The sequence below is a fragment of the Vicugna pacos genome, chromosome 26, assembly GCF_048564905.1.
Source record: "Vicugna pacos chromosome 26, VicPac4, whole genome shotgun sequence".
NCBI lineage: Eukaryota > Metazoa > Chordata > Mammalia > Artiodactyla > Camelidae > Vicugna > Vicugna pacos.
Genome location: NC_133012.1, coordinates 6,812,618 through 6,829,238, shown reverse-complemented (window position 1 = coordinate 6,829,238; position 16,621 = coordinate 6,812,618). Strand labels below are relative to the sequence as shown.

At 42.1% G+C, this 16,621-nt stretch overlaps 1 protein-coding gene across 1 annotated transcript in view; it reads left to right on the top strand.

The window, feature by feature from the left end:
• Positions 1 to 16,621, top strand: part of KCNU1 (potassium calcium-activated channel subfamily U member 1) — a 223,339-nt gene that overhangs the window by 100,492 nt on the left and 106,226 nt on the right. The window contains exons 6-7 of the mRNA XM_072950280.1: positions 8,546 to 8,920; positions 13,706 to 13,861. Coding sequence (XP_072806381.1) covers positions 13,811 to 13,861 — 51 coding nt within the window. The 5' untranslated portion in view covers positions 8,546 to 8,920; positions 13,706 to 13,810. The remainder of the gene's footprint in view (positions 1 to 8,545; positions 8,921 to 13,705; positions 13,862 to 16,621) is intronic.

Here is a 16,621-nt window from a genome sequence, read left to right as displayed (position 1 = left end):
TCTATATCCCTGCCGAAATCTCTTTCTTCACCCTGTTTTTTCTGCCTCAAAGGCCCTGGTGCTTTTGGTCTCTTCCATTCTTCAGTAATTAAATTTTTTGCTTTCTTGAAATATTGTTCATGTGATTATTTTCCTCTCTTATTTACTTCAACAGACGATGAGCCTCTTGAGGGATCTGGGTTTCATAAACAGGTGCACTGGTCACAGCCCAGGGAAGCAGGGCACACAGAGCAGTTCAGGTTCAATGCAAGAGCTTGGGGTTGGGCATCTGATAGACCTCGGTTTATTCAGGTACCAAAGAATGAAAGAATAATAGAAAAAAAACCCCACTCTTATCTTTTTAAAAAATTGCAAGTCTGAGTCTAGTAACTTGCCAACAAAGGAACATACAACAGTGAAGAAATTCACTTAGTTGTTGCCTGGGTAGAAGAAGAAATAAGGCATTTTTAGTGCTGGAGAGTCAGAGTCAATGGTGGCGATGCTAGGTAATTGTTAAGTGCAGACTAGCATTATGGGCAGAGCAGAATGGTCCATGGGTCCAGCATGATTAGTAGGAATAAGCTCCGATACTCATTATTTTGAACAGTTAAGCCTAATGAGGGTCTAGAGTAATGGATCATTCAAAGTCATGTCTTCTATCTGCTTCCGCTCTTAGAGTCAGTGATTATGAAACACAACAGTGAAATTTGGTACCTCCTAGGAAAACACTACCTTAAGTGGAAAATTTCCTTGATAAAGGCTTGAATTTTAAAAAATAGTTCATATGTGTACATTGTCTAGCATGTAGTACATATTTATTAAAATTACATGTGACATTTGTATTAAGTCAATAATATTTGCTCGTTGATTGATATTTAACTTGGTCCCAAAAGACACGTCCTTGATTTTTATTATCTTTCAAGAGAATTTGGAGAATGAGAAGAACTAAATATATTGATTTTAATAAATATTATTTAAGGGATGCTATGGCTGGATTGTGGCCCCCAAGTTCATGTTTAAGTTTTAACCCCCAGTGTTGCAGAATATGACTGTGTTTGAAGATAGAACTGTTAAAGAAGCGATGAAGGTAAAGTGAGGTCCTATGAGGGAGGGGAGCTAATTCAATCTGACTTGTGTCCTTGTGTGAAGAGGAGATGATTAGGACACGGACTCACTCAGAGGAAGGATTGTGTGCTAGAAAAAGCTAGATGGGCTGGAAAAGACTGTTTGTGGAAATGTAAGCCTTAAATGTGCTTCTGGAAACATCTCAGACAGAAAGGAGGAGTTCAAGTGATTAGAAACTGGAGGAAGGGCGATTCTTATTACAAAGTGGCAAAGAACTTGGGTGAATTGTATTTGAATGTTTATTGGAAATTTATCAGTGATAGACTTGGATATTCAAAAGGAGACTTCCAAGCGAAGTGTTGAAAGTGCAGTCTGTTTTCTCTTTGCTGCTTAATGCAAGAAGAGAAAGAGAGCATTTTAAGCTAAAAGGAACTTGAACTTGAGATTTGGGAAATTCTCAGACTACCGGTATTGCAGACAGTGAGAAAGTGTGTCCTGGAGAGCACACCAGGAGGCTGGCTGGACCACCACTTGCTAAAGATTATAGAGATGTGACTGTGGATCCACTTGGCCGTCCCAGCAGAAGCCAGGAATAGAGGTGGGATTTCCCAGGATGCATCTCTTGAGGGCTCTCTTTTTTGATGGTTTCGACCTGTGAATTACATGGGAGGCAACAAGGTGTGTTTTTGAGAATTTTATACTAGTATATTTTATACTAGTATAATTTTATACTAGCTTGGGTTGAAGGAGACAGAGGTGGGATGAAATGAAGGAGCGCTGTCAGAACTGATGGATTCTACAGGATGGGCCATTAGAGCTGTGCACCTGCAAGCATGTTATTATCCTTCAAGAAAAGGGAAGTGTGACCCTGGAGGCAGTTCAGGGGTCAGGAGAGCTGCCCCTGCCACGATGGGCCCAGAGGGCAGGCCGAGGGTTGCGACTGTCTCTTCCTCTGCTCCAGAGGTTTCAGCCACTTTCCTCTCCTAGGCTGATGGCTTCTCACCCTGATTTATGGATGGTAGGAAAAAGTCACTGTGCACCAGACTCCACTTTGCACATACATAACGTGACTGCAGCACACAGCCCCATGGAGAGGGCAACAACTGCCCAATTTGTCTTTGGAGAGTTTCCATCTCTCCTCTCTGCCTTGTTCATCTCTGCCTCCTGATGCTGTCAGCATGTGGGTCAGTGGTACCAGGGCACTCCTGAGACGGTGATGCATGCTCCTCCACTCAGAATCTATCGCTCTCGTTTTCCCTTCATCTCTGTTCTATAATTTCCAAGAAAACAGTTTTGTCATTCATTAGTGACTTGCTGTATTGAGTTGCTGTAATTAATTCTTATGAGAGCTGTTAAATTTAATGAGAAAACCTGAAAAAGAAACTTCTTAAGCCAGAGGTAACCCTTGCTGGTGAATAAAATGTCATGGAGAAAATGGATAGGGCTGTGGGGATTTCAGGTCACTCCCTCGACACTCCGGCAGGATGAACCTGGTCCCCTGGGAGGACTCAGGGGCTCCCCCAGATGCCCTTCCAACTTGAAGGAAATGCATGGAGCATTCCTTTTTCAGATGCTCCACTGGATTATCTCAGCACCCCAAAGACCAGGGGCTGAGAATGGGAAGGAAGAGGCTTTTATAATTAGGAGAACTATTCATAGCTTCAAATTCAGCCTCCTGGATTCCAGGAGATCTGTTCTGTGTTCCAGGTTGTAATTCAAGACTGCATGGGTAGGAAGAAAATTTGTGTGGCATAGAAGAAGCATGAATTAAAGTTTAAAATAGTAAAATAATATCTATTCAGTCACAACACTGTATATAATCCTGTTTAAGAAATGGTTCCTTCCTTTGTTTAATTTAGTCTAAGATTCCATTGGATGTCTGTGGCATCATCATAAGATTTTAAACCAAAGAGATTGGTTCACTATGTTAAAAGGGGAACAATTCTTTCTCTTCAAAAATGGTAGCAAAAGTGGTTTGAAATATTGAATATCACTCTCTCAATTAAATCTGACAGAATGTAAATCTCTCTTAATATGTCTCATCCTCTTTTTAAAAAAATACACCGGGAGAAAAGAGTCTCTTCTCTCCCTATGCTTTGAATAGATTTAATCCCTCTCATTTGTCTCCTGACTCTTAGCTGCAAAACAAAGGACGTGGAAGACCACGGTAGACGCTTAGCTTCTTGCATAAAATAGGATTTGGGGTTGATTCAGGGTGTCGCCCAATCCAGAAGAAATCAGAGTCCAGAACAGTTGCCAACCTGGAAGCCAGCTGTGAGTCTTCCCGTAACCTGATGTTTTCTGAGCGTGCCTTTAATCCAGATTCAGAATTCATTTGGATTTTAATCAAATTTGTAGAGTAACCAGGCAGGCAGGATCAACAGACCCTGGGTATATGGATTTTCTGTTCCTCACAACATGGGCAGCCCCTACTGGGAGGTGATCCTTGTGTTTTGGGGGGTGAAGAGGGGACTGAATAGAATAATTGCTTCTTTATTAAAGAAATAATACTCAAGACTTTGAGTCCCTTTGTCTTTAGCTTTTATAATGCAGTGTCCCTTAATATAGACCAAATTAATAATTATTTTTACATCTTCCTTGAGTATCCTGAATTCTTTTTTTCTAGCTTTATTGAGATATTATTGACATAGGACATTGTGTAAATTTAAGGGGTACAGTGTGGTGATTTGATACAGGTATATATTGCTAAATGCTTACCACAGTAAGGTTCGTTAACAAGCTTTGCCTCATACAGTTACCATCTTGTTGTTGTTGTGTTGTGGTGAGATTGTTAAAGCTCTACTCTCATAGCAACATTCAAATATGCAATACAGTATTGTTAACTACAGTCACCATGCTGCACCATAGATCCCTGGGTCTCATTTATTTTATAATGGGAAGTTTGCACCCTCTGACCAATATCTCCGCATTTCTCCAACTCCTCAACCCCTGGCAATCATCGTTCTAGTCTGTTTCTGTGAGTTCAATGTTTTTAAATTCCCCATATAATCAAGATTATACAATTGCTAAGAAGAGTTAGAACCCCCCCAGTCATGGCCAAAACAACTAACTCTTCATTTAAAATACATACATTTTCCCAGAAAAAAAAAAAGGGGGAATTTGCTTTAAGATGTTCTTCATTTAAAGTTTAAAGTATTAGTTATTTAAAAAACAAAACTCATGTGCCCTTCAATATAAAATAGATTTTCACAAGCCAAGGATCTTACTATATTGAATCATGTAAGTCATTGGAATAATCCAAAAGGGATTGCTTTCTCAAATTAGAAACAGTATTTCAGCAAGTTAGTCAATGTTTGATTCAATGTTTGATGGAGACTTATGCCTATACTCATGAGTGTTGCTGAGCCAGGATGATCCAATCACTTAAAAAAATATCTTACAGTCCCAGAACTAGGCAGTCTGGGCTCAGTCAGGATTCCTGAGAATTGTTCTGACAATTGACAGTAGAAGAACAGAGGGTGTCTGAGAGCCTAAAGCTCAGAAAATCTTCAGGATTCTCAATGGTGAGCTATATTCAGGTGGAAATCAATCATGCAGATTTCAAGTCTAGATTGCTAAGAATAGACGAGGCAGAGGATGTCCCGTGTGGACTGACGAGCCCTTCCTTCCACGGGTTACCCAGCAAAACAGGTTATTGAAAAGCCAGGGCTACCTCTAAGGCAGAGAGAAAGGGTGTCCTACAGTTCATAAGTATGCGTTCAGCAACAGGCACCCTGAGCTAACATGAAAAAGGCTAGAGATTTCTGGAGAAAACTCTAAATACTCCATTGCTAAAGTAAGTCGATGTGAAGGTTCATAAGCAATGTCACAACAGAATCAAAAGCAAGGAATCTAGAATTCTGAAAATAACCAGAGCCAAAGTCATTTAGATTTTATTAATCGGAGGGAATGAAAAGGGAACTCATGTTGGGGGCGCACATCTGATGCAAGGGCAGGTAATAGATGCTTTAAACACATCATTTCTTTTTATCTTAGCAACCCTTTGAAGTAGGTATTATTAACCTCCAAAGTCACATAGTTTATTAGTAAGTTACAAAATCAGGATTCAAACCCAGGCCAGTATGACTTCCCAGTCCGTGCATCACCCCTGCATTTGGCACTGCTAATGTGGAGGTGGCAGCAGGCATTAGACAAGAGGTACAATGAATTTTGCTAAATTACAGATGTGTTCCTGCTTTGAACTAACAATTTGGCTCATCATCATTTACTTTGAAAATCTACTGGCACAAGCCCAAAATATTAGCCACAAGGTTTTTATTGCTGCATTATTTGTATTAGTAAAAACCTGGGGATAAAAAACACAAAATGTTTCCCAATAAGGAAGTGATTGAATAAGATATGATGCATCCATACATTGAATTATTATGCAACCACACAAAATAAATAAAAAAGATAACTATGGACAGAGATTGCAATGTCATTGCCAGATGTTGTTTTAAGGAAAGCAAAAACCATACCTAAGTACCAATATTGCTGGTACCACGAGTATCATCAGTATTGTCACAAGTACCATCAATATTGCCCCAAGTACCATTATTGACTAGTGAGTGGGCACCAAGACATGCGAATACTGAGGTCTTGGAAATCAGGGCAAGTGCCCCCTCTCCATCCTTCCCTCTCTGTCCTCTCCACAAGCCCCTGCACTAAAGGCTTATCTGGCCACAACAAGTATTCTGGCGGCAGAAACAACGATGTTTCTAGTCTGATTTGAGCAAAGAATTCCCTATAAAGTAGGGAACTCAGGAATACGTGGAGTTCTAGACCTAGAGGACTACTCAAAAAATATTAGCCTGCTGGGATTGGCAGTGTTAATCATGCAAGGGTAGACTTTTCTGTGCCAATCTTTCTGCCTGACATAGATTGACACTTTTCATTTCTCCAGTGACATGATTTAATACTGCTTTTATGTTAATTAATAAACCCTTCGGTGCCAAATCAGACTGCTCTGTGAAGCACTTTCCATAGCCCTCTCTGGGGAGTTTGGACTGTGCAATAAGATTTTCAGATTCTAACCAACCACTTCTGATACGTTCTGAAATGTAAGTTACCAAATAGTGTACTTTACATGTTATGTGACCGTCTCTGTAGTCTAGATCGATGTTAATTTAGATATGCACACACACCTCACTGTCAAACTGAAACACTCCAAATAAATTTTAGAAAACAGAGTGATAGTCCACAGAACTTTTTTTTTTTTGGCCAAGGAAATCACTTTTCAGTGGATTCACTTTACAGTGACTCTAAGCCCATGGGATTCACTGATCTTACCATTTAGGAGCAGCTAGCCCTGTAAATCAGTAGATTGTCTCATTAAGGCACAGAGTTAACCAGGGGAAAACACCAAACAAGACAGGGATGTTGTACGTGTAATTGGAATTCACTGTACACCAGCAACCAGATGGAGCGCTTTATCCCTGAATGCACAGGTGCGGGTCCATGAGGTCAAAATGAAAGGATTCCCTTCTATTTTTACACACATAATAACCATCTCACAAAATTTCATCTTGTGCAGCATATTAATAAACATCATTGTTTTTGACCAATATTCCAGTATCACAGATCTCCTTTCGTTTTGTTTAATCGATTACTGGAAAAGCCCAGGATAGCCAGGTGTATGTTACAGCATCAGAATTAATGGAACCATTGTTGAGTCTTTAAGGGGAAGCACTATTCTCCTGAAACATTAAAATCTTGAAACCAGAGGAGCCCAGGGTCTGTCTTGGTATCAGACAACAAAAGACGATATATGGCAGTGATAACTCCTTCCTTCTGATGATTATCTGAATCTCCTTTTAATACTTGGGGAATTCCTCACAGTATGAGAGGAAGATAGTCTCCCAGTCCTCTCTCCCTCCATCAATCCTAGCCCCAGTCAAAACTGTTACAGAAACAGCTAGGTTTGCAGAGAACAATCACGCCGCATCATTTCGTTAATTTCTTGGGACTATAGGTGGAAATAAGTGTTCCCTTTCCTCTAGGACAGCATCCAAGATAATCCCACAATGTTCTGCTTCCCTGCTTATTTAGGTACCATCTATACCCTCTTCTCTTTACTGCTGACTCCACTCTGGCTCTCTTCTTGTTCGGGACATCTCATCATCTGGTATGTTCCCCACACCTTCCTGCGCCTGCGAAGCCTCTGCTGTGCACCTTGGATCTTTTTATCTGGAATCAGTAAACCCTCCTCTAACCCTTCATGGCTTTACCTTTGTTGAAAATTTTCTTTCTCCTAAGAATTCTCGTGTTCTCAGTGGGAGGCCTTTGATCTCCCACTCATCCTCCACATGCAGGGCAGGGAGGCAGTGTAAGTTTTCCTTCCTACTGCCTCTTCCACACCACTCCTCCCTCCTCCTGCACGGTCCAAGCCCCTCTGAGACTCAGGCCATCAGCATATGCAGAGATGCCACCCCCAACTCCATCGCTGCTGTCTGCAGAGATGGTGCTCTTTCTCTTTCCTTCACTGAAGAGGTGATTCTTGCAGCTTCTGCTCAGATCCCATCTTCTTAGAGGAGCTTCCTAGGACCACCCCATCTAAAGTCATCCTACCTCCTCCCCATTTCTTCTCTAACTCATCGCCCTGTTCATCTCCTTCATAGCATTCCTCTTGTAAAACTGTTTACTTATTTATTTTTTTCTTCATTTAGTGTGTGTTCCCCTTGTTAGAATAAGTCAGAGTTTTTGTCTGTTCATTTCACCGTTGTATCTTTGGTACCCAGAATAGTATCTGATGCTTTAAAGTAAAATTGCCTCTCTGAAATTGGGTTAAAATGACTATAGGTGTACTTCATCATTGTATGAAGCTCTACCTTGATATTTTATCTGAGTAGTCAATTTCCCAGATACTATTCATAGAATGATAGGCTGCCTCCTCACTCACATGTCGTGCTTTCTCTGCTACACATTACGTACTTACAAAAGGTCTCTTTTATGATTTTCTACTCTATCACTTGGATGCATACGCCTGATAGTTTTGGCAAAGTCAATCCATTTTCATCACTATGATTCGATAAACTTTGTAATAAATGATAGGGCACGTTATTGCTTTTCCCCTTTTAAGTTTTTCATAGGAAATCTTTTCCAGATGAGCACAAGAATTCAGATTATTGAACAGTTTCAATGTAGAATGAAAGGAGAACAAATCATGAAGGATAAAACCCTAAATTTGTTTACATAAAAATGTGAGCTTCTGTACCTTGGAAATTATCAGAAGCAAACTCGGGGAAAGTAGTTGTACAATATCTAGCAGGGTCTGGGTGGGGGTCAGACAGGTGCTGTGAGTCCTGATGACATCAGGTCATGCCACTCCCTCCCCCGCCCTGGAGGGAATAGCCTCTACCTGCTGACCAGCTACCTGACTGCCATGGCGTGCTCAATGCTCAGGAGGGGGGAGGGGAGGGATGCTCAGATCAGCCTTTCACCTGGAAGGATCTAGGCTGAGAGAGAGAACGTGAATATTGAACACATTCAAATGTGTCTGCAGATCTGACAGATGGACTGGACAGAACAGAGAAAACAGCGGAGAGTGTCTGGGAAAAAGTGCCGGAGCCCAGAGATCAATGGGAAGACAGGGTCCAAGAAAAGCATGCAGCAGGCCTGGCCATCACCTCCCACAGTACCATCTCCACGCGCGGAGCTCCTGTGCTGTCTGGCAAGGGGACGCCAATCCCGTGGGAAGATTGAGGAATCTGATTTCCTGATGTGGAAAAACTCTTCCAAAGAGCTGGTTAAAAACACAGAGGAATTTACCTGCTGACTGGCCAGAGAGAAGACCCCCATGTTGGTTTGGGAATATGGAGAAAAACATCGGGCTGGTTGTCAAGGACTTTGAGACAGGAGGAGCGGCCATAATGGAAAGGTATGGATGTCTGATCTTTATGTGAGTCCCTCCCCTTCCCTAACCAGGTTCCTATATAATAATGTGGTGATGGGGACCCTAGAAGTGCTTGAGTGAAAGGGGAAGCTCTCAGCATTACCATTTGTGGAACTGCAGAAAGTTTGTAATCACTGGTAAGTGAGGTCAGGACATCTATAACTTACCAACAAAAGAGCCAAAGGGTTAATTAATTATTATCATTAATATAAAAGATAATCTTAATGTGGAAATAAAGAAAGGAGTGCCTTTCCAATAGAAAAAAATGTCAATGAATATTAACAGATAATTTACCAGTGAATGAAGGAAACCAGAGCACTTGACCTCCAAGTATGCATCTTAGACATAAATATTATTTTGAGCTGAAGGCAGTTAGGAAGTAGTAGACACAGAAAAAGCTCCCCCTTTTTCTGCCTAAGGGAAGGATATAAATCTCCTTTACTAGAGATAGACTCCTATTGTTACCAGAGATTAAGTTCTCGTCTTGAGCAGGAAAGAATTCAAGAGTGAGTCATAATAAAATGAAAGTACATTTATTCCAGGAGAGACACACTCCATAGACAGAGTGCGGGCCACCTCAGAAGGCAAGAGAGGTGGCCCCGAGGGGTGGGGGTGGTTAGTTTTTATGGGCTAGGGAATTTCATATGCTAATGAGTGGGAGGATTATTCCAACTGTTTTTGGGAAGGGCCAAGGATTTCCAGGCATTGGGCCACCGCCCACTTTTTGACCACTTACGATCAGCCTGGGCACCGTCATGGAGCCAGTGGGTGTGTCATTTAGCAGCTGATGTATTACAATGAGCCTATAATGAGGCTCAGGCTCTACTGGAAGTTGAATCTTCCGCCATCTTGGGCTGAGTTGATTCTAACCAGTTTATGTCTTATCCTCAATTGCTGTGTGATTCTTTTAATGGTTGTGCCCTGCCTTCTTCCCTCCTGTCTCACTCTTAGTCCAGAGATGGCGCCAGGGGAATCTATAAACACACTTCATTAAGCCCTTATCTTCCTAGCTACTGCCCCACCATTTACTACTTCTAGTTCAAACCCTTGGGTCTCATCAATTCTTGGCAAATGCATTGTTTCTTTGTCTTAAAGGTATAAAAGCTTCCTGCTCTAGTCACTTCTTTGGGTCTTCATTCTCTTGTGAAGTCTCCCTGTACATGCAAAAATTCTATACAATTTGTATGCTCTTCTCTGACTGTCTTTGTCAGTTTAACTTTCAAGCCCAGCCAAGTAACCATAAGAAGATTGAGGAAAAACGTCTCTGCCCTGCATAAAGAACTGTGACTTATAAATGCACATGTACAAACATTCAATTTAAAAAATGAAAGAAGAAACAAAATGATAAGATACATTAAATGATCAATGCATGGATGTCGGAAAAATGTTATACAGGACAGTGTGGGTGGAAGAGAGAAGGTCCAGGAGCTCCAATGGGAATAAAAATGACAGGAGTTTTCTAAGAGATTTTGGCAGTAAATGTCGAACACTTAAAAAGTTCACATCATAATTTCACTTCTAGGTCTCAATTCAAGCAAGTTACTCGAGATGGGGGCAAATATTTCCAAAGATACTGCAGCAATTTGATAATAAAAAAGCATTGAAAGCCTAAGTTTTTAGGAAAAGGCTAATGATTAAGATGCCATAATGCATATTACGCAGTCACAGAAACGATGTTTTAAAGTGATTTCAGCAACGTGGAAAATACTCACTATCTAACGTACAATAGAAGGAGGGGAAAAACGCACAACTGCATATGGTATAATTGTCTACGAGCCATAAAATCACTGAACTGTATCTCAAGCATCACCCAGGTCTCTGCAATCACTTTATGGCTGAAGAAATTTAGGTCCAAGAAAAGAAAGTAAGGGTCGAAGTCACAGGGTTAGTTTGGGCAGACCAGGGCCGGGATTCTAGTCCTAGTCTGGGAAACTCCCCATTCATAGTTCCTGGATTTTGCTCGCATAACTTTCCTGACTTGCATCATGTTTTCAGGGATTTCCAACCTCCCACCTACCTCAGCACATTTCTCTCTTTTCATTAATATTACCCTTATCGACCCATTATGACCCTAGTCTTTAAACTCCCTTATCTCCAAATCCATGTCTGACTGATTAAAGGGAATTCTTTTTTTTAACTGCTTTACATCCTCTCCTTTCTAAATTCTTTTGTTCTTACCTGGACCACATCATCAGTACTTTAAGAAACATGCATTCCTGTGGGAAGTGTCCCAAGTCTCCTGAAATTCACAAATTTCAAAACACCACCATCACTTATCATTCTCTCCATAAAATGCCATAAAGTACAACTTAAAATTTTGGCTGACCCCTGTAGACAATGCATGAGCCTATAAATTCAATCCTAAAGTCTTTACACAGCCATTAAAATTAATCCTGGTACAAGCAGTTGCGGAGAGAGTTTCACTGATCGCTTACTCTTGTCTCTCTGTAGAGCACATCACAGTTCCCCGTTGAACTCACCATTTAACTCCTTAGTACGATTTTCTGGCTGAGAAACATAACCTCTGGGGCCATTTTTATCCCAAACTTAGTGGTTGACTGTCTTGCAAGGTCATTTTTCAAAAGATCTAAATGTGTCATTTGGGGAGGGGGTTTGTTTTTATTTTTCAAATTTAATCATGAGCTGTAGTGACCAGACAGGATCAAATAGAGACTGGAGTTGAATCAACTCTCTTCCACTCACTCATCTTTTAAAATGTGAACAGCTATAGACTGCACACGCTCAATGGTAAATAGTGTATTATGTTGGTCTTATGCCCTGCCCAATGTGTTTCAGTGCTTTGGGGCTATTTCCATGTTCTGAACACTGTCTCCAGGGTTGAGACCCCAAACTGAAGTCCTTCTAGGTGACTTGGTCCTCTGCCACCCACAGTCCTTGCTTTCCTGTCTCCCAGGGGATGGCCACACCATTAAAGCATCACAACATCCTAGTCTGACTTTTTCCTAGAAGAGCTCTCCTTCCTCCATGCAGGCTGCAAGATGCCACTGATAGGTGTGGTGACCGGCCTCATCCCGTCGGTGTGCTCTGCCATCTCATTCCTCCATCCCCCGTCCACCTCTTCCCTCCTTAGACTGAAGAGCTCCCCTTAGCTACAACATGATTTCCAAATCACAGCTGCAGAGGCAATGGGGATAGGTTTTTATATAAGGCCATTAAGGATCCTTCATTAGCATCGAGTGCCCCTTTGTATTGAACCGTGAGGTCTGCGGGGAGGATGGAGGTTTAACCTCTCTGCAGGGAAACAGCCTCAGAAGCCGGAGATTTCCTTGCCCAGGACACAGGCAGCTGCCAGCAACAGACCAGCCTGGAAGGCAGTGTTGCTTAACAGTGATGTAGAGGAGGGTCCCTGGCTGGGTCTGAAAAGTAAACCAACAAAGATAGACAAACGAGAGAGAAGCATACACATGTTACTGAATTTTTACATGTAGATGAGAGCCTTCACCAGAGAATGAAGACCCAAAGAAATGACCTGGATACCTTTTGGACAAAGGAACAGTAAATTTGTAAAGAATTGAAAAGACAAAAGAGTTTGGACTAGGAGGAGTTCATGGCGAAGGAATAATTGAGAAGACAAGGGTTAATTTAGCAAGGTTTGTTTATACAGACTTCTTGGCCCTAAATTTCCTGCCCCTGGTGATAAGAATATCTTCTTTCTGTCCCGTACAGGGAAGAGTACCTTTCACAGGGGAGTTTTGTGACCTGACCTTTTAAAAAAAAATTCCTTAAAGTATTTAGTATGCCAAAGTGCCACATTTTGGGGTGGCCTGTCTTGAACCCTATTAGTGAGAACCCCATCAGTGATTCTGGAGTCAGCTGTGACCTGGGCATCACCACTTGTTAGCTCAGAGGTCTTGGCCAAATTGCTGAATTTCTCTGGACTTCAAACCTGTAAAGTAGGGGAATGGATAACTGTTGCACACGGTCGTGATGATTTATTGAGACAATTGGCATAAAGTGTTTATGATGGACCCCTAGGCTCAATAAATGATGTTATTATTGAATGTTCGAAGTACTAGCCCACAGAGGGCTTGATTCTTTCCATGACAAGGTACTTTTTTCATAGTACCTGACTTGACCCTCATGCAATCTATGAGGTTGACTCTTCTGAGGTAGATATTTTATCTCTCAAGAGAATGTTTCTTCCCCAGATCTGGTAAGTAGAGAAGTCAAGACTCAAAGCCATCACTTGGAGGTCCAGGGCACTGTCCCCTGGCCCCAGAGGCCCTCTTGACTCTCCAGGGGAAGAGCTACCATCTGCAGAGGCCGTGATTCCCCAGTGACTAATGAGTTTCTAAACGATGTGCAGTGGTGTGTGGTGGCTGTTTTCTTTCCATCGGCTTGGTTCAGCCGGGCAGCATGAAAGCTGAGAGGTCCAGCTATCACGGGCTGTCAATTTGTTTAATGATTATTCTAGGAGCAGGTGATTTCTATTAGAGTGCAAGTGACAGATTGCCCATTAGATAGAAATGCATGTTTTTCAAACTAGGGACTGTCAGCAATCAGGGAAGCAGAGCTGGCTTGTCCCCAGCCCCACACCCAATAGCAAGGTTAATGATGTTATTATCTGAGTGTTGTTTGGCCAGACTGGGGTACTAGACTCTGAACATCCCTCCTGCCAACTGCTGCTGCCTCCCTCCAGCAGTGAGGATACGTAGGATGAGAAAGAGCAACCAAGAAAAGGGCAAGCAGAAGAAATGCTTTTGAGTGGAGAAACAATAAAATCGTTTCCTATTTTGATTTTTGCATTAGGGTTACGAACCCAAGGAAGGATTAACTTTGCAAACATGAGTAACACTTCTCTGACATACAAAAATCCAGAGAGAAAAGGCAACCAGAACCACCTTTCTGGGGCTAATGAGATTCACGGGCACAGCCCCAAACATCTGTCCCTCCAGTCTCACCGAGGTGAGTCAGGGCGTCTGCAGACGAAGGGCGAGTCGTGGGTTCTCCTTTACCTCACTTTCCCAGGACTCCGTTCTGCCCTGAGTAGGCACTGCAAAGGTGTGATTTTTGAAGGGTTTATTTGTATGTGCCCTAGGGCAAAAAAAAAAAAAAAGCCTAATTCTGCCTTTAGAAAAAGGGGTGGGGACAGGGGTGGGTTGGGGGAGCGCTTCAAGGCAAAAGTTAGTGTTGCTCCCTAGGGGCAAGATTTCCAAAGAGCAACCTTTGCTTTGGTGAGTTAATCCCTGGTGTCCACAAGTCCTTGGTTCAGGACCCCCATCTCCCCCACCTCCCCCACACCAAAATCCCCGGATGCTCACGTCTCGTAAAATGACACAGTACAGCTGGCCCTCTGCATCCCCGGGTTCAAATGCAGTGACACTTGCCAAGCTAGAACCTGGCCCTTGGCACTAGTGACTGTAGACAGTAAATGGGGAGAGGAAGGGGGTGCCTGCTTACTGATGGCCGTTCCATGGGGTTTGGCTTTCTCCGCTAGGAAACAAAATCTTTCTCCTTTCACTCTCTTTCCTGGCCAGGAGAGATCAGACCCCTATCTTTTCTGTAGTTCCTTTCTTCACCCTCCTCCATCAGTTCAATGTTTGTTAGAAGTGAGATTAAAAGATGTTGTAAACTACTCACGCGGCACAAATATATTCCCAAACAAGATGATCATTAGGACTTGGTGACAGTCACCATCCCAGGTTTATCTCTTTCCTCCGAAACACTGTGCATTTGGGTGAGCTGGGGTAGCTCTGCTTTTCACAAACTGAGGAATATATTCCTCTGCCATGATCTCGGTTTCCTCATTTTTAAAAGAAATGAATAGAACTTAGGGATACACAGATTTAATGCTCAATAATTCTTGTACCTCAATGCTTATCTACATAGTTTTTGCATATTATATTTCCAAAAGGCCCTTACTTCAAGGACATCCTGGGGAAAAAAAAATGTATTAATGCAACAGTTACATTGAAACTCTGTATCAAGGGCATTGCTTATAGAGGCAGTTTTCAGACAGACACAATTAAAATCACAATACTGATGAAGAAAGTCAGAAATTCTAATGAAGAGGACAGTGCTACCCTTTGATGGGAGAAATAATAGAGCTGGGTGAATAAGCCGACTTCTGTTTTAGGAAATGTTAACCAGCTTCAGAGCACTTCATTTGCCTTGTGCATACCTGCCTGTCATTTGTTTGGGTTTTCTTTTTTAAAAAGAAAAAAAAGTATAGATTAATATCAATTTGGGTTTTTAGGAAGTTATTATGTATCTATAGAGAGAGTTATTTCTGTCCTGACATAATTGGAAAGTTGCTAGGTTATCCCCAAACCAAAGCTGAAGCTAAAAGCCATCCCTTCATTTCCTGCCAAAACCTGCGAAGAGACAGGGGCGTTTGGAGAGGCATGTGTGGGTGGACGCGCCATTTCAACAGGAGCTGAGACACGAAAGATGGCTTTCATCTCCCTTACTGTTGGTGACAACTCAGTTTTACAAGCTAATCTCCAAGTTGGATACGATTGCCCGGAGACTCAAACAAACACACCATTCACTGAAATTGGGATTCTGGAAACACACTCACACAGCACCCAGAGGAATCATGCAACTGGCTGCTGGGACAATGCCTGGTGATCCGCCTTAGCTTTTCAGTGGTAGACCAGTCATTCCAAACAGGAACAGCAGAGAGGATGCATGGAGTGATGTCCTGGTGGCCACTGCTTTGGAACCACGGCCAGAATCGCCGGTTGGAGCTGCCAGCCTGAGCATCCCCATTGGTCTCCCTCACACCACTCTTGCTGGTGGGCATTAAGTATTCCAGCCAAATCACCGGCTTCATGTTCAGCTGGCCTGATTGCTGAAGAAGCTGATTGCATTATTCATTCTTATGAAAGGATATTTAGGACACTCAAGGATCCATAGAGATTACATTAAAAAAAAAAACCCAAAAAACTCCAGAGTTATCCATAGTTTAATTTATCCTCCTATTCTTTCAACCGAGGCAGAGTCACAGAGGATAAATGGAAAAAGCCTGAACAGAAAATGGATTTTTGGGTGAGTTTAGAAGCCCTGGGTCCTATAGGATTTGTCTCTTAGTTTGTTTTTCATTTCTCCTTTCTACTTCTCTTCCAGACGGGTCCTCCATCTTCTTAGAAATGACAACCAAACCAGAACCAAACAAACAAAAACCCTGCTGTTTGCTTAATTCCCTATGATTTACTTCCATCTACTGGCCAAATGGGAAAGGTTCCAGTCTCAACTTCTGTTGTCCTTTGCACTAGAACTGGTGAAGACGACCTTCCGTACAATCATTGGAAATCACAAATCAGAAAATTAAAGAGGTGGAGGAAATTCTTCGCTTTGACCCTAGCAGTTCACCCAAGTAAATCCCCATGTATATGATATACCTGTGGGCACACATGCAGTTTGCAAACATCCAAAATGAAGCATAACTCTGCAGTTTCACAGAAAGCAAATGAATGAGAAGGGCTGGGAGACCAAGCAGAGAAAGAGGAAGAGAGGGCCTCTTTGGCAAATGAGTTAGCACATTTCTAATCAAACCACACGGGGAAAGAGGCTCTTGGTTCAGAGATGGAATCAGAGATTGTGGCCAAGGTAACCACATGTTTCTTCTATGAAGAAAAGTAATTCCATGAGACCTGAAAAGAAATAAAATTGTGTTCCAGGTTAACTTATCAAAGGGGAGGCTCTTTCAATAAAAAAAAAAAT